Source organism: Dromaius novaehollandiae, chromosome 5 (assembly GCF_036370855.1).
Source record: "Dromaius novaehollandiae isolate bDroNov1 chromosome 5, bDroNov1.hap1, whole genome shotgun sequence".
In the NCBI taxonomy this organism is placed as follows: domain Eukaryota; kingdom Metazoa; phylum Chordata; class Aves; order Casuariiformes; family Dromaiidae; genus Dromaius; species Dromaius novaehollandiae.
This window is the reverse complement of record NC_088102.1, coordinates 36381125-36406990: the sequence shown is the minus strand read 5'-3', so window position 1 is coordinate 36406990 and position 25866 is coordinate 36381125. Positions and strand designations below refer to the sequence as shown.

Here is a 25866-nt window from a genome sequence, read left to right as displayed (position 1 = left end):
TGCCTCACCCTCATTATGTCATTTGTAGCCTATCCTACAGCAGGAAAAGTGCCAGCATATTTCTTGAGAAGATGGCAGGTATGAACAGAATACTGCCATTAAAAACCACTCATATATATTCCTTGTACACTCTTAAACTGTATACAGATACAGAGGATCACAAAGAACAAGTCAGTCATGAGATGATTCATTCTGGTGGACCACATAGGGTCTCAGGTTATAGAGTGAACTTCAGGATTATTGTTGGGACACTATCCTGGGAGTTCCTATTCCAAACACTGTTTAACATTAAAAACACAGTAAGTTGTGGGGTTTTCTAGTTTCTGATCTTTTTTCCTACTGCTAGCCTGCGCTTCCTGCAATTCTAGCTTCAACAAAAGAGAGATCGACTCCACTCTGTCTAACCAAACATGTAACAGAGCTGTCTCTTAGAAGATGAAAATACTAGCTTAGAAAGTGGATTTTGTGAGAAAATGTGCCAACCACTAGAATATTATATAAAAGATGGGCTATCTTCCAGCATTTTAAAGAAAAGAAGAAATCCCACTCAGTTCTTTGCGAGAATGGTTGTAGATGCCTACCCTCAGGATTTGGTGCTCAGGGTTACAAGCTAGATAGAGATGCTTTGCCTGAGTTCCAAAACCTTGAAAATGAGTACATCCCACTGAACAGCTCTTGCCCCCCAATTTGGTATGAAAACTTTTTGGTCTGCCTTTCAGAGACACGGTCTATAACCTCCCTGAGGCACTGCGGAGTGAACACAGTTGGGCAGGTATAGGTTCTGAGTTTCATTCAGAAGACCAGGCATCTAAAGATGAAGCAACAAAGTGGCTAAGTTATTAATGAGATCAAACTCTTACTCTGGCTATCCTAATTGGCATTAACATATATTCTTGAAAATAATAATTGGTACGATTGCTATTGATAAAAATGCTTATTTTTCTTCCAAATTTTTGCATACAATGATAATTTTTAAAACAAAACAACAAATTGAAATGAAGAATGTATTCTTCCCAGCAATTAATCTCAAAACACTGTGAAAACAGCAATTCATTGAATACAACTACTTCTGTTTGTGTGCTTGAAACTGAGGATGATCTGCAGAAGTAAAGATTCCAGGATTTTCAGGGAGATTCAGATGCTTAGCTTTACTTCATTACGGAAAGAGGTAGGTACCAAAATACTTCTGAAAACCTGGACTTCAGAAATAAGTATGAAGATTACTCTGCTTTCCTCTAAGTGTTAAGGATAGTGCTTTTAACTCCTCTAATACTCTTAGGAGATATGGATACAGGGAATCCATAGTAAAAGCTTCAATAGAGGTCATAGTTAGAAAAGTAAAAGTATATATAATACTTTTTAACACAGAGATTATAGAGGAAAGCTTTCTCATTTAAAAATCCTTCAAAAAAAGCTAAACAGACAAATCCTAAAAACGTGCTATAGTAACAAAGAATTAAGATTTTCAATAACGTGAATGTCAACAACTGACATAACTTGTAAATAGCATGTACTTTCTGAAGGCTCAAGTGCAGGCTGGGTACTGCTCTTTAGCTCCACTTTCTGATTAAAACAGTATAGAATGGATAGCACTCAGCAGCACAGAACACAATGTTATTTGACTTCACTGAAAATTCAGCAGCAGTCAAGTTTTTAAGCAAAGTTGAATTTTTTTCTTCCAGAAGTTATTACTGATCACAGAAAAATAGCATACTGTATACAACTGTCAAGGATTTTTAGTAGGAAGCATGTAACTGAATAATTATTTATTACAACAGAGCAAGTGTGTTTAAGAACTACCTGCAGAAGAAAATCAAGACAACACGTAAAACGGCCTACACAGCCCAAAAGAGGTTGTTTCTTCCTACTTTTCTTAGACTCATAAGACTGTAGTAAAATACAGGCAATCATCTCATCACGCCATTTTAAGCAATGAGAGGATTTCACCAGAAGCACCTGCACTTCTGTGAATGACTAAGCTCATGCTTCAAAGCCCACTTCTGGTTTGTTTTATTCTTGTTCTAAATTTTGACTTGCTTATTCTACTGTGGTTAAGGACTAACCTTCTTTGTAATGAAAGTAGAATGTATCTAAAACTCCATAAGCAGACTAGAATCTCCTATATGAGGAATTATGCTACTTAGAGATCAAATTTGTGATTTACAGAAGTACAGATATACATGCTTCTATTATTTTGCGATAGAATTTTGACCCTACTGCAACACAGGAGGGATTCATTCTGCAGAGCCTAGCACTGAAATTGAAAAATTCTCTTACTTCTTATTTAACTATTTTTATTAACAATAAGTCTAAGCCTCCATTGATAAACATGGATTCTACAGATCTAAAAGTCCTGAATATTAATTTTAGGTTCCTCTTCATCTTCATTTATAAAGACTTTTTTCATGCTTTCCTAAATTTTTAAAATGGTAGCTCAAGGCTACTTGCACACTACATTTTTCTTTTTTAAAAGAGATGTAAATGTGGCACGCTGCATCAAAATTCTTTTTATTTTTTAGTGTTGATTTATTTTTCTGCTGTTATCATTACTCAGTAAACTCTATTCCCTATAATATATATCAGTAAGTATTTAAAAGAAATTGTGTAATTAGCATGATAAAATGAATGACACACAAAGTATTCTTCTGTGGTGCAGAAGGAGCAAGTAAAATATAAAGAATACACATCCTGATTTTTCACTACAATAGATTACTACAGAACTTACCTAACAATTTGTAAAGGAGATTCAGAATTTCTTTCCATGCTGTACCATTTTCTTCTATTGCAATTCCTGCAAAATGAGCTGCGCTATTGTAGTCATTTAAGCGATCAATGCAATTCAGAACTAGAGCCAGCATTCCCTAAACACATATGACAGAGGGGAAAACCAATTGTACATGAAAAAGCATTTGTTGTCCTTTTAGCACATTTTCTATTGTACGCATTTAAAAGGTTTATCATCTTAGATAAGAAACTATCATGCTTACAAGATCTGAGTATGTATCTTTCTATACCAAAATTATCCTTCTTAGAGACTAATTCAATACTATTCCTTACTTAGGTACGTGTTATAAGAGGTAAGGAATAAACAAAGCTGACAGGAAGGCTTTTATAATTTTTGTGAACAGAATCTTACTTACATAGAAAAAAGTTTAAATTTATATACAAAGCAATTTTTGTTGATTAAAAATGGTACTGAATAGTACTGAAAACCTGCAAGCAGTTTAAACATGTTTACAAATACTGTAAAGTATATTTTCTATGTATATAGAAGCATAATAATGTTTTCAGAGAGGAGCAATCTTAGAATTATACAGTATCTAGCCTTCTCAAAAATTGGCATTGGCCCAGTTTCTAGAGATAAAAAGCTCCTGTTTCATACCCTGATGGATAAGCAAGACATCAGAAATAAAATCTATCATTGACTCAAGTTTTATTGGTCATCTGGGGCATCCAGACTGTTTAATTTCAGAAAGAGATTTTTTTTTTTTGGTCATAATGGTATCTTTTAACAATGGCACTTATTTAAAGATGTTCAGAAGACAGAAATATTAAGATCAAGTTTTAGCAGAGAAAGCTTGTGGGCTGGAACAAATGTGAAAGTGAAAAATTTGTAACAACAATTTATTGTATGGCTTTACAATCTAAGTCAGCTATGTATCTTTACACACAAATTATACAAGTGTCTTGAAAATAGCATTTAGATGCCTCTCAATGTTTGTAACATGATATACTGAAAATTAAAATAATGCAACAAATTCCTCTCTCTGTACCTCTTCTTTGAATAGATTTTGTCTGTTTTTGAGTGAACGAAGTTTGCTTTGCTTATCTTCATGTTCCAGTTCTTCTTCAGGAGGCAGGAAGTAAGTAATCAGGTCTTGCAGAGTCTGAACCATCTCCTCAATAGGCAGGGCGATGGGTGATAGTGTTCTATTGTTTCCACTATGGAAAACAAAAACCAGAAAGAACTGCAGCATTGTTTTCACAAAATAATTTACAGTAGTGCATAGCAGCCTCTTTCCTGATGAAAATTAAATTGGTTCTTGTTATACATATAACATAGGATACAAACACCTCATCTGAATTGCAAATCATCCAAACATCTATTGTTGGGTGTCCAACACTCAAAGCTTCCTATAGTAGAATCACAGTTCATCTTCTCCACTGACACAAAGAGAACAAAAAACTGAAAAAATGAGAAGAAAAAAAGAAACAAAATAAGTAAGCAGAACAATGAAACAGAGATGAAGGATACAGCGAGGTCATATCAGAAATTGATTTTGTTTAGATGCTTTAAATCTTATTGATAATATGGCTGTATTTTACAGATGGTCTAAAATAGTAGCAGTTACTGAAGCTGTACACCCCCAGCTTCCTAGACAAAGGATACAAAATTATGTGTAATCCTAAACTGCTTCTGCATCAACTCTATATAGGAAATAACGAAGGGTGTAATTTAAAAATACTAAGCATTTCGAAGAATTTCAGTTGTTTGTAAAATATTAACATTTCTTTCCTGTTCAAGCATTTGTTCAAAAAAGTCTTGGGTGACAATCTGACTTTTTAGGTTCTGAGTCACTATTATAAACAGTATAATCCAGGAGGAGCTGACTGATGATGACAGAGGTGGCTCTGTTTTTAGGAAATACAAGAGGGTGTGGTCCCTTGTGATACCGCATAAATAATGTTGTTTTAAACAAACAAACACCTATAAAGGATTTTGTGGAAGCAAATTCTTAAACATAAACTCATTTTTCTTTATAACTTATAATCTATTACCTCTCTAATAGAAAACCCTCTAAATCAATTGTAATTCGGGTGAAAGAAACAGGCAGTAATAAAAGGATGATTGATTGATTATCATGATTGAAACTTCTGCAAAACAATATAAAAACAGTCTCTTTAGAAGAATCTTCCAAAGGAATTAAGCTAGGTACATTACTATATGGCAAAGAAGAGAGAAAACATTAGTCTGTAAAAACTGCTGTTGTCATTTTCTCCTCACTTAAATGTTAGTCATTGTCAGATTATACAAGCAGAAGATAATTTATGAAACAATGGGGCACATAAACCTATATGGTTTAATATTTCTGCATTAATGTTGCCTGAAAATATGAAATGAAATGCAAAAATGAAAACAGCTTTTCAGAAAGCCAAATCTTGTGGGGGAAAGTCCTAACTGACGTTCAGTATAAAACTTTGAGAAACTTGGGTCACTCTGAGATAGTAAAACCTGATGTTGCTCTGTTCCTATTGAAGAGATACGAAGAGCAACATGTGGAACAGCATTTGTCTCAAATGCTCTGATTTTTTTCCCCTCCATTACCTCTATAGCCTCCAAGTAACATTAAACATACAGAAAGAGCAGCAAGTGAAATGTTCTGTGGTTGTTAACAGACATGGGACCAAACAAAAAAACCAAAAAGCCTCAGTAACTGAACATTACCAAAATTTACGAATATTCAGAAGAAATATTCATATCGAGATGAAAGATCTGAACAATTCCTTTCTAGAATACTTGCGTTGTCTAGTTGTCTCTTTGCGTTGCTCCTCTACTCTTTCACTAGACAGAGGCGACTCTCATCGCAAGACTCTTGTGTATTCTCATACATTTCTCTCAGCAATTATAAATGTATACGTACAGTCTTTTACCCTAAACGTCCTCAGACAAAAAAGAAATATATAGAAGAGGTCTAGTGAAGGAAATACGGAATTTTCACAGAATTGAAGATCTATATCTTGCTGTCTGTATTATCTTGTAAGTTTAGTAATGCAAGACAAACGTCATGAATAATTTACTCTTAAGAATGAGAGGAGGAAAATACAAAAATACAACTACATACATAAGATAATTTTTATGACACTTTCCTTCACTACCTGAACTCTACTGCCTTTACCAGAATACTCAGTTTAGACCTATTTTCGTTTAAAGTCTCAAACTTATTGGGTAACTAAGGTCTGATCAAGTTAATCTAAACTGATAAGTGACAGAAAAGCTTTGAACAAACTGACAAGCCAGATGATACACAGCCACTGTATGGTTCATTTCTTTTTCAGCACAACATATACCTTCAAGGGAATTGAAAAAAACTTAAGCTGAAGTCAGTGCAATAACAAAGTGAAAGCAAGTCAAATTTTGGTTCAGAAAAATCTTTTTTTTTTTAATATAAATAATATTGTTTAAATAAAGGCTTGAATCCCCAAAAGCCTATAAAAAAACCCCAAGAGCTCCCTAAAACTAGGGATGAAGTTTGATAAATATGGTATGTTTTCTTACTGAATTTGCCATTTGTTCATTAAAATTCAAGATCTCCTGAGGGATGTACAGGCTCTTCAATCAGCAACACATACATTTTGATACACTGTCTTAAATAATACAATATCCAGCATGTTCATTTTGCTATTGGCTACAATTGAATTTTTCTGTGAAAAGGGAAGTATTATGTTACTTCATATGTGTGGCAAGGTCATTAGGCAACTACTTACTAAGTACAGCTCTGTATATAAGCTTTTTGATGAATCAAGATCATGACAGAGCAAGTCTGGTCTCTTACTAAATTGTTCAAGTTCCTTGGCTTTCTAATTTCCATTATAGTAGTGACTCCATGCTTAGGGTACTCATATACTGCATGTTTCACAATGTCCTGCTGTCAAAGGGTTTTGGTGTTTTGACCTGTGGAAATAGCTGTGACTGTTTCCAAATTAGTTTTGGAATTTTTATTACACAGTTAATGGAACAGCCCAGCCCCAGCTCATTCTTACCAAGGTATAATTACTAACATCATTGCCATCTGGTACAGCAAAGATTTTGGAAAAGAAATACAATTCAGAAAGTAATTCTACTCAATCTGTTCCAAAATTTTAGAATCACACCTTGAGCTGTTCCTTAAAATCAGATATAGCTATTGTCTCTCTGCTGTGATGCTGTGACTTGGAATATTCTTAAATCCATTTCACTGCTGTAAACATGTTAGTTTAAACATGAGATCTAGGAATGCTCACATAGTCAATTAGTTGAGTTAAAGAAGCTAAGCTGTTCCTTGTACCTTCTTAGCTGCTGGTTAGCCTTTTGCCCTGAATTTCTTTTACTTCATACAATCCATCATACTGCATATGGTTCACCAGAAAGGACTGCCCCTCCTCTGGTCTTTAGGTCTTCTAGAAACAATTAGAAGGGTGGCAGACAAGAGAACTAGGAGGTTTAACAGCATGGATGGTTATAAAGGTACAAGTAAACCTTTGCAGCCAAGATTTTGAAGGTAGTAAGTTGTTACTCTCCTCTTAGACATGAAGAGATATCTATTTAGTACTTCCTTTTATCATTTCTTTGCATGGGTTTGGTATTGCTATGGATTCCCATCCTATTTTTGGTCTGAATATTAAGAATCTATTTTCCTTTCAGTTACAGGTTTGACAAATCTAAGTAGAGTTGGCTACAGTCTTTGGTCTACTAAACAAAAATAGAAAAATTACAAAAAATTAATATTCTCAAGCTCTAGGTATGGTAGAATGAAATCACCCCCTTACCAATGGAGTTACACTGGGATCATTTAACGTGTCTTCTTCAAAGAAATTAGGAACTGGATTAGGATTCAGTTTGCTTCTGGCTTCCACGTATTGATTTTCATTTAAAGAGTGATAAATAAGCTGAGTTCTACCTATTTAATGGCATTATTCTTTTTTGTGCATCAACATGACAAACTCAAATCAATTAAAATATATTGCTAATAGTTTCTGAATACAAATATCTGAAGGTTGGAAGTTTTGTTTCGTTTTTGTTTTTAAGAGAAATTCCTATCATTTCAGAATACTTAAAAAAAACAAAAAAATGACTAGAGATAAGATGGTAACAACTACCTTATAAACTGGCTGAATAAGCTTGTAGTATTGCGAATGATTCGAGCAGCCTGGGATTCTTCATGCTGACATCTTTGTAAGGTTAGACCATCATCCATATGGCCTTCTTGGTGTAGTATAACCTATTAAAAGTCAATAATAATAATTATTATTTAGAAACCTTCATGTTTTTAAATTTTTGTAATTCTCATTTCAATATTGTTCTGAAAACAATTAATAATTACATATATACCAAGCTACTACCTGGTATTCACTTTCTCTGAATGCTTACTAATCAATCATTTTTATTAATTACAAAGTTGTCACTCTCATATAAAAGGTATTCAGATAAGGCATTTTAATGTAACTCTGTTCTCCAGTAACTTGTTAAATGTATGTGCTTATCAAACATTTCCCATTCAAAACTAAAAATATCATTCTTCCTAAATTCTGCCTGTCAGGCAAAGAAGGTCTTCATTGTCTTATGCTTCACTTACTAAAGGACTAATCCATGAGAAGACTACTTACAGGAAAATCAAGCTGGAGTGACAAAAAAAAAATTACAGCACAGCCAAAGAAGCAAAAATACTTGCTACTAACTTCTGATTCGTATAACTATTCTCTCCACATTATTTAGATTATCATAATCATAATCTTTCTTAAACAGGAGATCTCTATGAAACACCATAGGAACTTCGAGCAGTAACAGAAATCCTTCAGTGGGTTTTAATGTTTTCCTTGAAGTAAATACTGAGCTTCCCAAAAAGCCAGTATAGTTTTGCAATATGACATAAAAGTAAGTTTAGATTACTTTGAATCATTAAAATTCTACAGCACTCTTACAAGAATAAAGTGATTCACCCTGCTGTTTTTCCTAAAACGTAATCTATTGAATTTTCCACAGAAAAATGTGTTTTTCTGTATTTCCTACTATACTCACTCTGGCTCTAAGACATTCAAAATTTGCTGCCCAACATGTTAGTTGAATAATTTTGTAGGTCCTGAACAGTTAATAGAATAAATAAACGTTATACTAACGGTTACTGGTTCTCATTCAAATGGGAAGGTTACTTACCAACAACTTTCCTATATACTGGAATATACCATATTATAATACACCATATACAATATACCATATAACAAAGCATTGTATAGCAATGCTTATTTATACACAGCAGGATCTAAAGTACACACATGTTGCTCTTTTCAAGATGCTAAGGAAGTGCTCATAGTTGTAAAAGGGGTATGCAATTCACCGTGAGCTTATCTGGACCCCAGAATGCATGGAACTGTGATGGACAAGACTGGGAAGACACTTTTGAATGAGCATATTGATAACATATCTCAAAGGAGAATAGTTACAGATATAGTTAATTTTTCTTCAAGTACTTCTTTATACAGTCATACTATATGTGACTTCATTAGCTGACATCTCACTGCTTACATAAAGAGTCCTGGGGTCTTTTAACGAAACAATAACTAAAAAACTGTTCTTCCCATCACAAATTAACAAGAAAAGCTCTGATAATCAGATAATGCTTGCTCAACCCATGCAAATAGCTTCAGATTTTGGAAATGATGCTACAGAAATGAAAAAATTTGGCAGATGGGATACTAAAGCTGCTACACCTTGCAAAGTATTTGCACCTTCACCATCTTATAGCAGACCATAACAGTCAGTCTTCTCCCTAAGATGGGGGAAGAGAGAAGAAGCCTGTTAGATGGGCCTGATTTTCCCTATTATTCTGACAAAAATGGTAACTACCAGGGCTATTCTCACTGGAAAATGGAGAACGAATAAAGTACCTATTGGTTCAAGATGAGACCTGCTGTCCCAGCAAAGATACAAGAACAAGACTTAAAACCCAGTAAGAAATAAGTCCCTGACAGGATGAAAAACCCTCAACTAAATCCTCCAGAAACATCAAAGCAGCAGAAAACTGCTATGTAGAAATCTGGTAAGTAGACCATGGCCAGAGGCATCCAGCAGTGACTGCACCAATTCCCCAGACAAACTGTTTCCCCGCATATAAAGAGGGATGTGTTACTGCCTTGCTTGTTGAGGTATAGCAGGGCATTGGAATTAACTATTACCCTAGGTGACAGGACATGAATGCAAAACACTTGGTATTTGTTTCTCCACTCTTTGAGCTTCAGCATGCTGGAGTTCTGCAGGACACCATAAGCCCAGAGCTGCTAAAGCACAGAAGCAAGCTCTGTAACTCAGAAGACAGGCATCCATCACTCAGTCCAGATGGTGAAGGAACGTGGAATAGAATACTGATGTGAACATCAGGACTACTTGGCAAAGTTCTGAATCCTTGGCTTGCCAAGATCTCAGAGACACAACCTATCAAAATTCAGACAGAAATCATGCAACACAGGCCTCATAAATGCTGCTGGTTGATCCAAAATCTCTTACCTATTTATATCTTGCAAAAACAGCACAGTAGTTAAAATATATGAAATTACACCAAACCCAAACAACAGAATTCTTTTACTCAGCATTTTAAGTATTTTATAACAGAACTAGCACCATTCTCGTTTTCTCCTCTCCAGACTTGCAGCCGCTGTCAGTGATGATGGCTAGGTTATGTGAAGAAATACTTTCAGCCTCCTGCAGAAATAAGGTATTTCTCAATTCTTTTAGGACTACAGAGGGATACTGCCAACAGTGCAGGTCAACTTGAGAAGGATTACAGTGACTGAGAGTAAAAATCTCCTGATAGAACAACGGTGGAGTATGCACACTAGGTTCTCATTTCACTTTTACTGTAGAAGAACAAATTGGACATGAAATTTATAGGAATTCACATACCCAAATCTGCTTACAAAATAATAGCATCTATTAGCATACTTTGCAGAGGAAAAAAACCTGTTTCTTGTCCCCACAGGAGGCATTTTAATTTCCAGGAAATGAGAGAGTTTGGCATTTCTTCCATTTGGAGGCACTTAACATGAGAGAACTCTTCAGGTGAGAGAGCAATAAAAGATTTTGAGTCTTTAAAGAAGAACAGAATATTTTGGAAGGACAACAAAGTGACAGGCAATTATGCAGGTTTTCCAAGTCCCCTGCTACTGAACAAAAAACTAGTAAAATATTAAACTCCACAGGAAACCGTTGCAAAAGTCTTCATTGAATACAGAGGAAGAATCTACACGCTGCCTTTTAAGAAGTTATACTGGAATCTCTGGGGAGACAGAATCCCATGGCCGATGCTGGTGAGGGAAAAGAAGAGATTAACCTTCACTGTGGGAATAAATCTCTTGCCAAGAAAATACTGAATGGCACACAAAGAATTTCTCTGATCAGCTGGGTTGTTCAGAAGAACTGAAGGGAATGGACACCCACTGCCCCTTTTATGATTGTGTGCACTGCGTAGGTACATGAGATGGTGCCCAAGAGTGCTGTTGAGGACTAACATTTTTGTATTACGGTGTTTGTGTATAGGTAATCTCTTGTGAATGTATATACATACAAGTTATTAAAGAAGACTTCCAATTTCTGATCAATAGTGAGCTTTCTTTCTCATGCTTTAATTACACATTCAAGTTGTGAAAAATCTACTTATTCAGAATCAAGGAATCATTTGGAAATGACGCAGAGTATGAGAAGGTAGTACTAAACCCCTCTACTCTGAATAACAGGTCATCTGCTTCTATTTAGGAATTTATCTGTAGCCTATAATCAAAAGGTCAAGAGCAAGATCTTTTACAACTTTGGAAATTAAAAAAAAAATCTTTGTACAAGTTTTAAATATCCTTCTTAATCTATTCATAAAGTAGTATGTACCTATGTACTACAATGCATCCAGGACTATTTTGACTTCCTGCTTCTTTCAAAAGAGGAAGGAAAAGAAATAGGGTAGCCATTTTTAAAAAGAATGTATCAGCTTTAAAAAAAATGTTCTCAGTTATGCATGCTTGCTAGAACTACTCAATGAAATAATACAAAATGCCCATAGAATCACTAACAATATACTAAGTAAAGATTATTTATATTTTTAAAGAAAACTGTAAATGCTTTAAGAAGTTGAAAAGCTTTTAAAAGAAGGAAATCAGTTCTAATGCCAGTTCTGTGAGATCAATGGAATTACATATGGGATCTAAAATTTTCATGGTGACCTAACATCAATATTAACTGGTCAACTTTCTTTCTTTTATTCAGAATTAGTAACTAATTAGAACAGGGAAACATCATTCAGATTTCACTGCATATAAGACAACTTTTTACAGCAGGAAGGATTACAATTGCTTCAAAAATTAGCATTTTCTAGCTTAATGATATTATGACTTTCTACATTTATCTCTTCATTAATTATTCTCGAACAACATCCTTGCATGTAACCTGCATCCTCTTCTGTTAGGTCTAAAAGACGTACAAAGCCTACTTCTGTTTGAAGGTAATTCATTCCACCAACCGGTTCAATGAAACCACGAACAAAAACCAGGATTACCTGCTTACTACAACTACATGTGTGGAAATCTGAATGCTGTACACATTCTGAAGGAAGCATATGAAGAGGAAAATTCCAGTAAAACATAAGGCACCCAGACAGGTTTTGGAGTCTCCATCCTTGGAAATATTCAAAACCTGGTTGTACAAGGACCTGAGGAACCTGCTTTTACTAGACCTACTTTGAGCATGTGGTCATTCTGGAGACCTCCAGAAGTCCCTTCCAACTTCAACTATTTTGTGGTTCTGTGATAGTCTACACTGCTGTGGCTAAAAAAGCTCAAGCCACACATTTATACTTCATAAACAGGCTTTGGAAATGTGTGATTTAAACTTACTTTCACTTTGACTACTTCATTTCTAGTCTCTGACTACTTTTTTCTGAGAAAAAAGTGTGTTGGCATGACAAGCTAAAAGATTTTAGAAATAATAGGAAACAGTTATATCTGTAATTACCAGATTGTGTTTTGTTGGTTAAACTAAATAGGTTGAATTATCTCATCTTCTCTGGCTTGACAGGCAGTGAGGGAAACAACTGGAGAATAGGATTTCAAGAAGCAAACCATATCATGATGGCTGCAACACCTTTTCTTCTTGACCAACCATAATCCCAGTGGGCTTGCTCTGGTCTCACCATGAGAGATAACATCACCCTGAGAGATAACTTTGACTACTCCACTTCTGAGCACACCTGGAATTTCAGCTAAGTTTATACTGTTTCCTTAGCATGTCAAAGCAAACAAATCAGAGACAAATGCTGCATCTCGTGTATTTTATATTCATTTTTTTTCATCTCTTAGAATCACAGAATCACATAAAATGGTTAAGGTGAGAAGGAACCTGTGGAGATCATCTCATCCAACCCCTCTGCTCAAAGCAGGGTCAAAGCTGCTCTCCAGCTGGTCAGCCCCCAGTCTGTGCTGCTGTAGGGGGTTACTCCTCACCATGTGCAGGACTTTGCACTCCCCTTTGTTGAACTTCATGAGATTCCTCTCGGACCAGTTCTCCAGCCTACGGCATTCCCTCTGAATAGCAGCACAATAACCTGGTCTATCAGCCACTCCTCCCAGTTTTACATTGTCTGCAAACTTGCTGAGAGTGCACTCTGTCCCCATCATCCAGGCCATTGTTGAAGATGATAAACAGTACTGGACCCAGTATCAGCCCCTGGGCTACGCCACTAGTGCCTGGCCCCCAGCTGGACTTAGTGCTGCTGATCACAACCGTTTGAAACCTGGCAGTTCAGCCAGTTTTAAATCCATCTCACCAATCACTTATCTAGTTCGCACTTCTTCAGTATGTCCGTGAGGATGCTATGGGAGACAGTGTTGAAAGCCTTACTAAAGTCCAGATTAACAACACCCACGCCTCTCCCCTCGTCCACCAAGCTAGTCATCACATCACAGAAGGCTGGTCAACCTTGATTTCTCCTTCATAAATCCATACTGACCACTCCCAGTCACCCTCTTGTCCTTTGCGTGTCTGGAAATAGTATCCAGGATTAGCTGTCCTAGGCATCAAGGTGAGGCTGACCAGCCAGTAGTTCCCTGGATCCTTCTTGCCCTTCTTGAAGACAGGAGTGACGCTTGCTTTCTTCTAGTCCTCGGGAGCCTCTCCTGTTTGCCATGACCTTTCAAAGATAATCAATAGTGGCTTCTCAATGAAATCGGCCAGCTCCCTCGGCACTTGGGGGTGCATCCCGCGAGGACCCAGGGACTTGCATCGGTCCAGTTTATTTAAATGTTCCCTAACGTGGATCTCCTCGACCAAAGGTAAATCTTCCTTGTTCCAAATTTTCCCACTTGTCTCAGGGACCTGGAACTGTTGAAGGCAGGTCTAATCAGTAAAGACCAAGACAAAGGCAGCACTAAGCAACTTGGCCTTTTCTGTGTCCTCCGTCACCAGGTTCCCTGCCCCATTCAGCAGCAGGCTCACATCTCCCCTAGTCTTCCTTTTGCTCCTGCTGTACCCAAAGGAGCCTTTTGTGCCGCCCTTTGCATCAGCTCCAGATAGGCTTTGACTTTCCTAATCCCGTTCCTGCAGCCTCGGACAAGCGTCCCTGTATTCCTCCTGGGACATCTGTCCTTCCTTCCACCTGTCATAGGTCTTTTTATAACTGAGTTTTGTCAGGAGCTCCTTCTTCATGCATGCAAGTCTTTTGCTTCTATTCACCTGGGATGAACCATTCTTCTGTGTGTTTAGCTAATTTTATATTAGTAGAAATATGAGAAGACTTCACAAACACCCCAAACAGTATAAATTTATCTACTGATTCTTTCTCCTCTTCTACTAACCCTACCACTTTTAAAGTTATGAAAAGAAAAAAAACCTGCTCAACAAAAAAAGTCCGACAGCAAAAATAGAAACTGTTAAAATTGAAGCTTTTTTCCTATCCTTTCCATTTTAAACATTTAACTGATTAATGTTTCATCAGTAAATACAAGCTTCGTTAACATCATTTTTCCTGGACCAGAGACAACCCATCTTATCATTCTTATCAGCATGTTGCCAAGGATAAGAAACATCTATTCAATGTTCAGCTCTTGATGTACTATCCACTGCAGAAAAATAAAAAAAAAAAAAAAAAAAAATCTTCACTTGCTTCTTTTTGAAAATCTTAACGCAGGAAATACAATTCCGTAAAAAGTTAGTGTTTATTTCCAATGGCTGTAAATAAAGACTGAAGTTATGAAAAATAGAATTTCTGTGTGCAGAAGTTTTATTTAAGTAAGACTTAAAGTACTTCTGATTCTGACAAGTTACGCTATGAAAACGAATTTTGCATGAAGATTTAATTTGTTTAGGACTGACTTCGCATTGTAATACAATATATTTTTCCAGTACTTTTCCTAACTGAGGCCAATGGTAAGCCAAGGGGCCTTGATACCACAGCACAGTTACATCGAAGGCAGGAAGTTGTTACTTAAGAAATGGCCCTAGAAAGCACTCAAGTCTCTTGAGCAATATTAATGAACAAATTTAATTTCCATTTCATATAATATAGTCAATAAAAATTTCTAAATCTCCAGTGAAGGTACAACGATTTACAAATTTAAGTCAGACAGATAAAAATATATTTTAGAAAAAGGGATTTGATCATCTAAATGAGGAATTTCAGCATTTTACTCAAGTGTCTGAAATAAAAATTGAGTCTGAAGCAAACATGCCTTTTGGCAAGAAAAGTAGTTAAGTACATTTCTTAGTGGCAAGTTTTTTTTCAGTTATGCAATTAAGAGCATTTTTTTCATTCTGGAGTCAAACAATCACACCATTTTCAATAAGACAGCACAAAGCAATTAAGCACACAACTGCTGCATTAGCAGGATGGTAGAAATCAGGACATACTAAAATTGTTAGGCAACTAATGTTTATTCAGCAAGTAATTTTTAAAAATGAAAAAACTTACCTTTCTTTTCAAGAGACCTAAACGTGCTGATTTAGCATCTTGTGCTTTGTAAGTCAACCACAAGGCACTGGCCACATGCTGAACAAAGCATATTGAATCACCGTACTTTATTTCTGGGACCCCCATTCCATCAATGTCACGTTTCAGTGCAGACTCCTGCTTTTCTTTTAACTCCTAGGAATATAAAATAAAAGCTTGGATTTAATCTCTGTACTGAAAAGGCATAAACAATTGAATTCTACTGAAGAATAACATTTATACTACTGAAGTTGTCAAGATACAACTAAAAACTCATTACACATAAATCCTCATTTTCTCTATCAAATCGATCAGATTGTAACTGAATAAAAACCATTTCACATTGGAAGTAACAGCATTTTCACTGCAACAAGAAAAAATCAATTAATCATAAAGATGTAAAAAAAAATAAAATAAAAAATAAACATTTAACCTAACATAAAATTACCGATTTAATTAAGGTCTCAATTTAGTAGAGTCTACTACAATTTTCAAATTTTTATTTTAAATATAAAAACAGAAACACAAGCAGAAACATATTTTGAAATTCAGTTAAAATATTTTTATGCTAGAGAATTTTATGCCTGCAACTTGAATATGCAGATAAAAATGCATCTGCACTGCAATAACCAGCAGAGAAGAATATATTAATTTTGACAGCAAGTAAAATCTGGCTTTTATGTTTAACATCCTTGTAAGAAGAATGAGATTTTTTTCAAATCTCTTTTAAAGATACTGCTCAATTCTTGGTTGGAACACAGCACAATTTTGTAACCCCAGCCCATTACTGAATCCCATTATTCACCATTCACAGTCAGATGATTTTATGACTCCAGCACAGAAGCAAGAACCATATTAAAAAAGAAAGTAAGTTTTATTTCCAAAATTGAATTCAGGAAGAGAATTATACAGTAGTTTCTGTAATAGCAGAGTATGGATGTGTGCACACACGTGTGTGTTTATGTGTGTGCAACCAAACAAAAGCGCTACGGAAATAAAACAATTGGAAGATATCATTTTTCTGTGGTTCCAAATGTTCTGTTGTACTTAACTGTAAGTGTGATAATACGTCACTAAGTAAACAAAATCTGTCAGACATTGATATACAGTTCAAATTATTATATGTGTAACACGCTTATTTCATTATTGATTAGTGAATGCTCAATATTATCTGTGTAGTAAAACTCCACTACCCACTTTCATTTAAAGGTAATTTAGCTGTCACATTTCAATAATAATTTTAGTCTAAACAGACAGCATTGTAACACCAAGATGAAGTGTAATGGAATTACAATACTTTCCTTGGGGATAACATTACAATATCAAGACCATAGGGAAATCATCCCACATCTTATTTAAGTGGATCATATACAGGTAAAGATGAACTCTTTCAATACACGTTTACGGTGAGGCCATCAAGAAATGAAGAACACAGTAAATAGCATAAATTCATTAACTGTCAATAATTAATCATTTGGCTTTTACATAGCACCTGAAGATGCATTTTTCTTAATTATTGTATCTGTATCATGAAGCAAGCATTAATGAAAACGTCAATGAAAAAAGTCGTAATGTGGTAACAAGTTTTACCAGTTAAGTCACTGTTCGAATAAAATAAATAAAGTTATACTGGTCCTTTTTGACAATATTAAACATAAAAAAAGATTTTTCAAAATTTCAGAAATGAAGTTACAGAATTAATTTTAGGAGTTGAAAGGCTGTTCTCGCTTTAAGCAATACATCATAAATTCCTCTCCGTGATGTTTTGCTCTTTGTGCTCTGTCCAGTTTCTCTAGGATTTCAGCCAAGTCATTTGATAGCAGTGAGAGAGGGAGTATTTTCTAACAGCTGAAAAGTGTAGTCACATAAAGACTACTGGGGGGGGGGGTTGTCAATAAGGAAAAAAAAAAGCCTTTTATCTAAATATTTGTACATATCTTAGTAGGAAAAAATCCAAGGATTTTCTCCTTCAAAACTCCCTCTTCTCAACCTATGTTCAGTTTAACTCCCTCAGGTCAGGAATGAATCAAGCTGTAGAAAACTGATGACATTGGGGTTCTGGAAGAGGGTGAGGAAAAAAATAAGAACAGTATCAAGACAGACAGAAAGAAAAGAGAAAGGAGGAAGTGAGGGGAGGAGGGAGGGAAGAAAAAGACAGAACAAAAGAACTGTGAGTCAAGGCCGACGAGATATGTAACTTTTACAAGATATTTAACATACTAGAAGAATGGTAGGATTTAGAAAAAGGAAAGAATTCCTGCATAATAGTAGGAGGATAAAGAATGGCAGTGTGAACTGGACAAAGAAATAAAAGCTAATGTCTTACAATGATTTTTTAACAGTTTTCCTGTAAAGCATAGTAGGGAAAAAGTCCCTAATGCTTTAACAATCTCTTTACCTATCCCTAAGGATAGTTAGGCAACCTGACTAATGAACCCTTATTAAGACTAACTGATGGGGGCTATCTAGAACTATGCCTTCTGGTGTTGCATGCTGTTATTGTATTAAAAACAATGTCATAGGCTACAGCAATTTAACACAAGAAAAGAATAAAAAGTCTACAGCTATAAGAACAGAGGACTGATACATTGAGCTTAGCGTGTTAGTATGTTTACTCTTCTGTACACTTTCATTCCTACACTCCAGTATGCAAGAAAAAAAAAAATCTTAAATTTACCTTCTACTTCTCTTCTCATATAAAATAAATAGAAAAGGTATCTTAATACTGCATCTGAAATTCAGTGCTTACTTGGCAACTACAATTGCAAAATATGAAGTTATGAATAAATACTTGAACATGTGGCAACTATTGTATGTAAAGGACTCTATAATACCTATCATCTTATGCCAAAAATGTTATTAAAATACCATATTCCAAAAATAATTATTAAACTTTATGATTACTACTAAACTATTACAGCATCCTAATGCCATCTTGAGCCCCTAAGATAGCTACATGCTGGCAGTAATAATAAAATGATATCAAATCCTACTGCATGAGTCATCTGTGACTTTTGAATGTGTTAGAATGTTATTTACTCAGTCTACACTAATAATTTCTTCACTGTCAGCTGTGTATACCTTCAAGGAAATAAAATATGAAATCTCAAATATTAACTCTTGGTTACAACAATTTTTAAAGAAATAAACATTTTTAATATGCTTTTGTTCTTCACTTAATTTATTCTCCAAGAAATTTATAAGCAGCATCAGGGTTCTGCTCAGTGAAGTATACTGAGCCAAGTACTCTGCTGGAATGAGAACATCCCATTTCAAAACAGGATTCCATCTGCTGTAGGGAAACTGCTGTCTCTGGTCACAAGACATCACAGAACTGTTGCCTTAAAATATAAAGGTTGACATTTTAAAACTTTTTCAAAAGTGGGCCCTATATTAAACCTAGAAATTTCAGGGTTTTACAAAGAATTCTGGTGAATGAAAAATTAGTTTTCAGTAGTCTGCAGTAGACAAAGACATATTGCTGTTTTTATTCAAAGCAGCACCATAAAAAATAATGTTTTCTCACTGTGTCTTAAACATATTCCTTCGCTTTTTTGAAAGCTCCTATTCTGTTCTGATAAGGACATACTAAGGAAAATTCTAATTTGAAATAATACTTTAAAATATAATATAATCCAAATTCCAGTGTTATTGGGCAAAAGCAAACAAAACAGTGAAAGTAAAATACATTACAAATGTGACTGCAGGTTCTGAAAAGCAAGGAACACGAAAGAATGCCAAAGTGTTAAGTAAAAATACTGAAGATGAAGGTATGATGTTTCAGTAAGAGGGTCTCTATAACAACTGTTGGAAAAATAAGAGTAAGTCATACGTTACAAGCTCCTTGGCAAGCTCTGGGGATTTGGTGTCCTCCACACAGCTCTGCCTACTGGCAAAAAGCACCTGTTCTTTCACAAAAAACTGCTTTGCTAGCTTCCAAATTGGGAAGAATAGCTCAATGGAGAGATGTTTTTTTCCTTTTGGGTACTCTGCAGCAATGTATATTCTGAACAATTTGGTCTAAATTCAGTGTTGATCCTGCTTTGAGCAGAAGTTTGGACTAGATGACCATCCAAGGGCTCTTCCAACTTGAATTATTCTATAATTCTGAATTGCAGGATTGCTGTAAACAGCCCAGGTATCGCAGAACCCTGTGTTTAATGATCAGCACACAACTGGAGATGAAGGATGTTGGTATTAGACAGTTATCTTGAAATATCCCTTAATTCATGCCAGATTAAGCTAAAAGCAAGTAAAAATATTTCTTCATCAAGAAAATGCACAAGAGAGAGCACAGTTACAAAGACATACGTACAGAAATTAAAAGATGATCCCACTTACATATACGTAGTTCAGCTATTAGTTCTACAGTTTTTTTCCCTCAAGCTCTATATAATCAGTGTTATTTTTCAGGTTGGCCTTAAGAATCCATACCTTCTTACAGCCCAGATCAATCTCTGGCGTTTATTTTTCACCTTCAAAACCTCATCCTTCTCTTTTCGGGAAGAGATTTAACCTACGCACTGTTTATTCCCTTCAGCTTTGGAAACACATCTGCTCTAGCCATGGCCCAGCGCAGCTCTCACCTGCCCAGACAGTCGTTACCATTATTCCTATTCTTGGCTTAGGTAAAGGCAAATTTATAACCTAGTGTGAGGTAAAATGCTCTTTTCCATATAGCACAGTACAAATCTTAGGATCATGAGATAGTGAACTTTTATTTCACACAAAAATGTGCATTAACAATCATGTTACATACAAATACAGTAAAAGGGATTAACACATTACTGATTTATTACTGACTTCTGAGTAATTACTGTTGTGCAAGTCCATTTGGGATTAGAAAAAATTTCCCAAATCTGTCTTTGAGGCAACACCTCAACCGCCAAATATGGTATGTTTATTCAATAAAAAAGAAACAATTTAGTATACATATGCACGTATACATTTTATATGTAAACAGGTACATACATATTTTATATATTTATATGGATAACTTAATATATTATTATTATTATAGTATTAACATTTTATAACAGGGTCTATCATAGGGGCTATTATAAATGTCCCTGCATAGCATCATACATACAATTTATATTACATAGCCTTTATACTACAGAGGGAACCAGATGATTATTTGCTGAGCATCTGGCAATCTATGGAAATTTCCTGATAGTTTTTCAATTATTCTGATTGGTTAAAATAAGTGTCCTCAGTCATACTAACAAAATAAACATAATTATTTTAATCCTGCTAAAAAGGATTGTTTGCTTTACTACAGTAACAAAAGTCTAGCCTCTGTCAAGACTTCAGATGCTAGATTTTACCTACCATATATCAAACCTTTGAAATTCTCTTTCACCACACTTCATGACCATATAGCCTTCAAAATTACATGGAACATTTAATATCTCATATCCAATCAAGAACTCTATTGTGGCAGCTATAGCAACTACAACTAATATCCTGAAAGCATGTACAAACTTTACATTGTCTTTGGCGCACTAATCGTTCACCTTTTTGGAAAAAAGTTATTCATTCTGCCTACCCCCATATGCTTTCTTCATCCCCTCTCATCTCTACTGTTTTTTTTCCAGTTAGAAATGATAAAGAAATTAGTATCATGCAATTAGCACCTCATTAAGGCACAGAGTTTGAAAACATGCTCTAGAAATCATCGACTAGATAACTGCATTGAAACATTTTGCTTGTAATTCCTCTATCAGCACACTGCATAAAGAATAACAAGGGCAGACTTTTGCCCAATTGAATTCAGGGATGATAGAACTGAAATGAATGACTTTCTAATGACATTTTGTCCAACTAAAATGATTCTACAACAATATTACATTCAGATTAAAGCACAGAACCTTTTATTAGTTTTCAATCTTGTTTTGTAATGTGTTAATAGTTTACTACAGAATTCATCTGTTATCCCATCTCTGCAAGAAAATCTTTATTACTCTCGATTCAAGCTATTTATCCTTGCATTTAAATGTACTATCCCTGTCAATTGCTTTATTCCTTAAATAATTTATAAAGCAGCTGAACCAACTGAGATCTAGCATATGAGTGTTCCATACTTAAGACAAACTTGCATTAATGTCATTTACCTTTGATGCTCTAAAACAAAAGGCAGTAGAGGTTGTGTCTGACTTTTCTCTGTCTAACATTACAAGTCCTTCATCTTCATTCAGAGCCAAGTATTCTCCTGTTGTAATATGTCGAAGACGAAAAGGCTGTCCCCATCTGATGTTACTTCCACTCCAACTAAACATATTACACAACAAAAATTAATTTATGAAGAATACAAAACTAACATTTCTACTCTGAGCTTTAAAGTGTGCTCAGAAAATTTAAAAGAATACTCTATATGTTTTTGATTTCAATATTTGCATCACTGCAATTCTAAAACTGAAAGTAACGATTGGGAAGGAAACCTTAGAAAGAAGTAATGCGTTTACGTTTCTTGTTTCTATAATCTTTCTCTGTTTTATTGGGATGATACATATGGTGGCTATAAAAAACCACTACATGTGTTCTGAAAAATACTACAGTGTAAATTAACTGCTATAATTCAGTAGACTGCCTAAACAGACAAATTAAACCTAAAACGAGGACTTATCACTCCAGAGAACTATGCTACATTTTAAAGGGCATTAAATCTCTCTAAGTTATGAGGATATTTCATTTGCAATCACAAATACACCAAGAGTATAACAAAGACACAGTACAGAAGGCTCCCAAAGTTAAAGGACAAATTAGGTGCTCATATGGTATACATGGAAGTTTCATTTGCAACAAGTAACAGGTAACTAGTCACCTCAGAGAGAGATCAAATCTAAAAGGCAGACATCCGTGAGGGATATAACTGTTCTGATTTCCAACCTGTGCTTCCTAAATGCTAAGTGAAAACTAGGAAAGGATTTTACTTTTTGCCAGAAGTAAGGTCTCGAGCTCAAGTTTCTCATAAGCCACACTGCTTTTGACACAGGACACAGGCAAAGAAGTATCTTAAAATACTGAAACTCCTCATATCATTATATATAATGGTAGATTACTTTTTATTATTAACAATGAACAGGCTAACATATAACATAGAGCAGAACAAAAATATTTAATCATGTTCTCTGTCTGTATCAATCCAATTGCTGTTAATGTAAGAAGAGTTACTAACAACAAAGTTCAAGAAATGTCAGCACCTTATTCGAAGGGGTTCTACTCTCCACAAAGATCTTGCTCGAACACCAGCTCCTCCTGTTTCATACAGTACTTTCCTACAGATAAATTCAGAAATGATCATCTTGTGTTTATTTATATTACATGTTTGGGGTTTTTTTAACTTACCTCTCTGTACATCGTTTAGGACTCACTTCTTCTCCCTAGCTGAATGGATGGAGATGAAAGGAAAGAAGATTCCTACTCATCAATGAAAGAAATATACACAACTTGAACGTCCCAGATAGTCCCAGATATGTTAGGAATTGCAGGTCTTTTTGACCTGCAAAGCTACTCTATCCCAGGAGATGATAAAATATTTTGTCTTCAAAAATGGCTGAGCAACTTTTGCTGTTCATCAGTTGTAAAAATACGTAATTCATACAGTTCCTAAAAGATTAATATGAATACTAATGCTTTTAAGTACATTACAAACAATATTAAAATAATTACACACACTGCATTAATGAATATCTGTATGAATACTGTACTAGAGACTTCATTCTTAGAATTACTTCTAACATTTCTTTTAAAAGAAAATAATACTGAAAATAAAACAAAAATTTTGAATTATAACCCTTACAAAATAAATATAGCAGATAAAAGTATATATTAATTTTAAGAAATTCAGAGAAACAAAAACAGGGAGTGAAGGGATTCAGCTGTTACTATAACCTAATTCTAATTGAACAGTTCTAGGGGACGTTAGTGACATGTTTTAGCACTGAAACTATTATTCTTCTCAATCATCAAATACAGACTGTCAAAAATGTATTCTGTAACAGTAAAATTTTAGAAAATACTAAACTCTCAGTCAAATACTTTATTTAGTTATAACAACAGATTTGGAAGTTCGATGTGTGCTTACCTATTTTAACGTATTTTAAGAATCCCTTACCTAAAGAAATGACATTTAATTTGGTGGAACACATTTTATGCAATATGATCAAGGGACGGAATGGAAATAACTTGGAAAATAATTTGTTTTTCTATTATTTTTTTCCCTGAGAATTGCATTGTTAATATTACAAAATACATTTAAGCACATTTCATGTATCACTATTCTTCTTTTTATTAGTCCACACCAACGAATTCTTCAGTCTGAAATGACTTACAGACTTATACCAGATAAAGTATTGATCGTTTTGAAAACAAAAAGGAAAAAAAAATCTTTGAAACTGTTTCTGGATTTCATCAGAAGAGACTTCTGCTGAGTCTTCCCTAATTATGATTTCTGATATTTCACAAAAGAACTGTCAAAATACAATGAAATGTTGGAGTAACATGATTTCTAGTCTTGAAAGAGCTACTCATGACAAAGCCTGGAAAGGATCTAAAGCAAACATTGTGTACTTTTTAGGCTATCTGCAAGATCACTATTTTCAGGAAACTTTTTAGAATGGATTCTACAAGGCCTTGCTTCACAAATGCAATTAGCAACCTGTCCCCCACTTTGTATTGGGTAATGGTTTATCCCATTATCAATACACAATAAATTGAAATGTTCTGTTACTGGTGACAAATGCTCTGTGGAAGCTCTAGCTGAACAGAAACTATGGTCTCCTGCTTACTACAGTAAACTAGTATTAGGAGATCTTGGATCTATACCTTGATCAAATCCTCACTTCCCGGATTAAAAAATTAGTCTCATGTCTATTTCTTCATTTAAAAGAGTACGTGGTAATATGTGTATGCATTGCGAACATGGTTCAAAACCGTCTGAGCTCTTTAAGGAGACACTTGTAAATAATTCATATTCTTAATAATTATAATACACTGCAGTACATTCTTTAAGGAAGACAGAAAGGTTCATACATATAAACAATCATTCTAGATGCAAAACAAATCTGATTCACTAACCTTTTTTCAGAACTGCAATAACTTTAAATAATTTGATTTTTCAAAAATTTTTCATGGGGCCATACAAGCAGGCAGCCTTTTCTGTGTTTTTTTCTTCTGAATTTTACAGTTATTGTTCTTTTCTGTTCATATATTTGTTCATTCATACCTAAAGGAGAGGCTGTCTGAGCCTGTTAACAGGTTACTTGATTCATGCTTATTCCTAAAAGTTCCTATATGTTTTCATCAATTTCTAATGATAAATTTTGTTGTAGATTTATAAGAGGTAAGAATAGTAACTCATGTAACCTAATTTCCCTTTCCCAAATGGAAGAGGGGGTGAGGAAAGGACAAGAAGAAAACAGTTCCGATGTTTCTCAGTTAATTAGAATAATTGGAATTGACCTCAAACCACAAAAATGATCAAACTGAAAAACTCAGAATAATGTAGAATGAAGAATGACTGTATCATAAGATAGTTAAGATAAAAACTGATCAAATTCTAATTTGGTGCTTAGCACAAGATTATGTTTCCACTCCACAGAAAGCTGTTTCTAATAGTCCAATACAGAAAGATTTTATTTAAAAAGTTATCATTTAATATTACTGAGTTCCAGGACAAGACCATTCCAGTTATCCATTATATTTCAGTGAGAAAGATTATACAAATTCTGGAGTTCAGATGTCAAGACATGAATGATTACTGAAAGATGACAAACTTTCTCACGTATATTTCTGTGGACAGGACTAATCCACCTTAGTGTGCAAGGCAGCAGGACATCTATTGTGCTTGCTTACCTAAAATATGGGCAGCAAGGAAATTTAAAATCTGCCATCTTGCTTTGGCAAACTTGACTGAACACTGTACATGTGTACAAATGTCACAACTTATGTGTCATTCAGTCTTTTCTGAATTTAAGTTGTATTTTGAAATACAGAACTTCTACTGTTTGCTCCTATTTCAATAGTTACCAGGAAAAAAATCTGTTTAGCACTGATCTTGTGCAGCTATAAGACCTGGAACTCAACTTGTGAAATCAAAGCTGTGTTTTTTCTTGTCTAAGTGTGTATTTTCTCACTTGAAATGAAGAGT

The 25866-nt window shown here is 34.8% G+C and overlaps 1 protein-coding gene across 1 annotated transcript in view; it reads right to left on the bottom strand.

Moving 5' to 3' along the window:
- Positions 1-25866, bottom strand: part of RYR3 (ryanodine receptor 3) — a 272262-nt gene that overhangs the window by 164940 nt on the left and 81456 nt on the right. The window contains exons 9-14 of the mRNA XM_064512440.1: positions 22919-22993; positions 21830-21986; positions 15699-15872; positions 7858-7979; positions 3774-3942; positions 2726-2861 (exon numbers count right to left, since the gene is read on the bottom strand). Of these exons, the coding sequence (XP_064368510.1) occupies positions 2726-2861; positions 3774-3942; positions 7858-7979; positions 15699-15872; positions 21830-21986; positions 22919-22993 (833 nt within the window). The remainder of the gene's footprint in view (positions 1-2725; positions 2862-3773; positions 3943-7857; positions 7980-15698; positions 15873-21829; positions 21987-22918; positions 22994-25866) is intronic.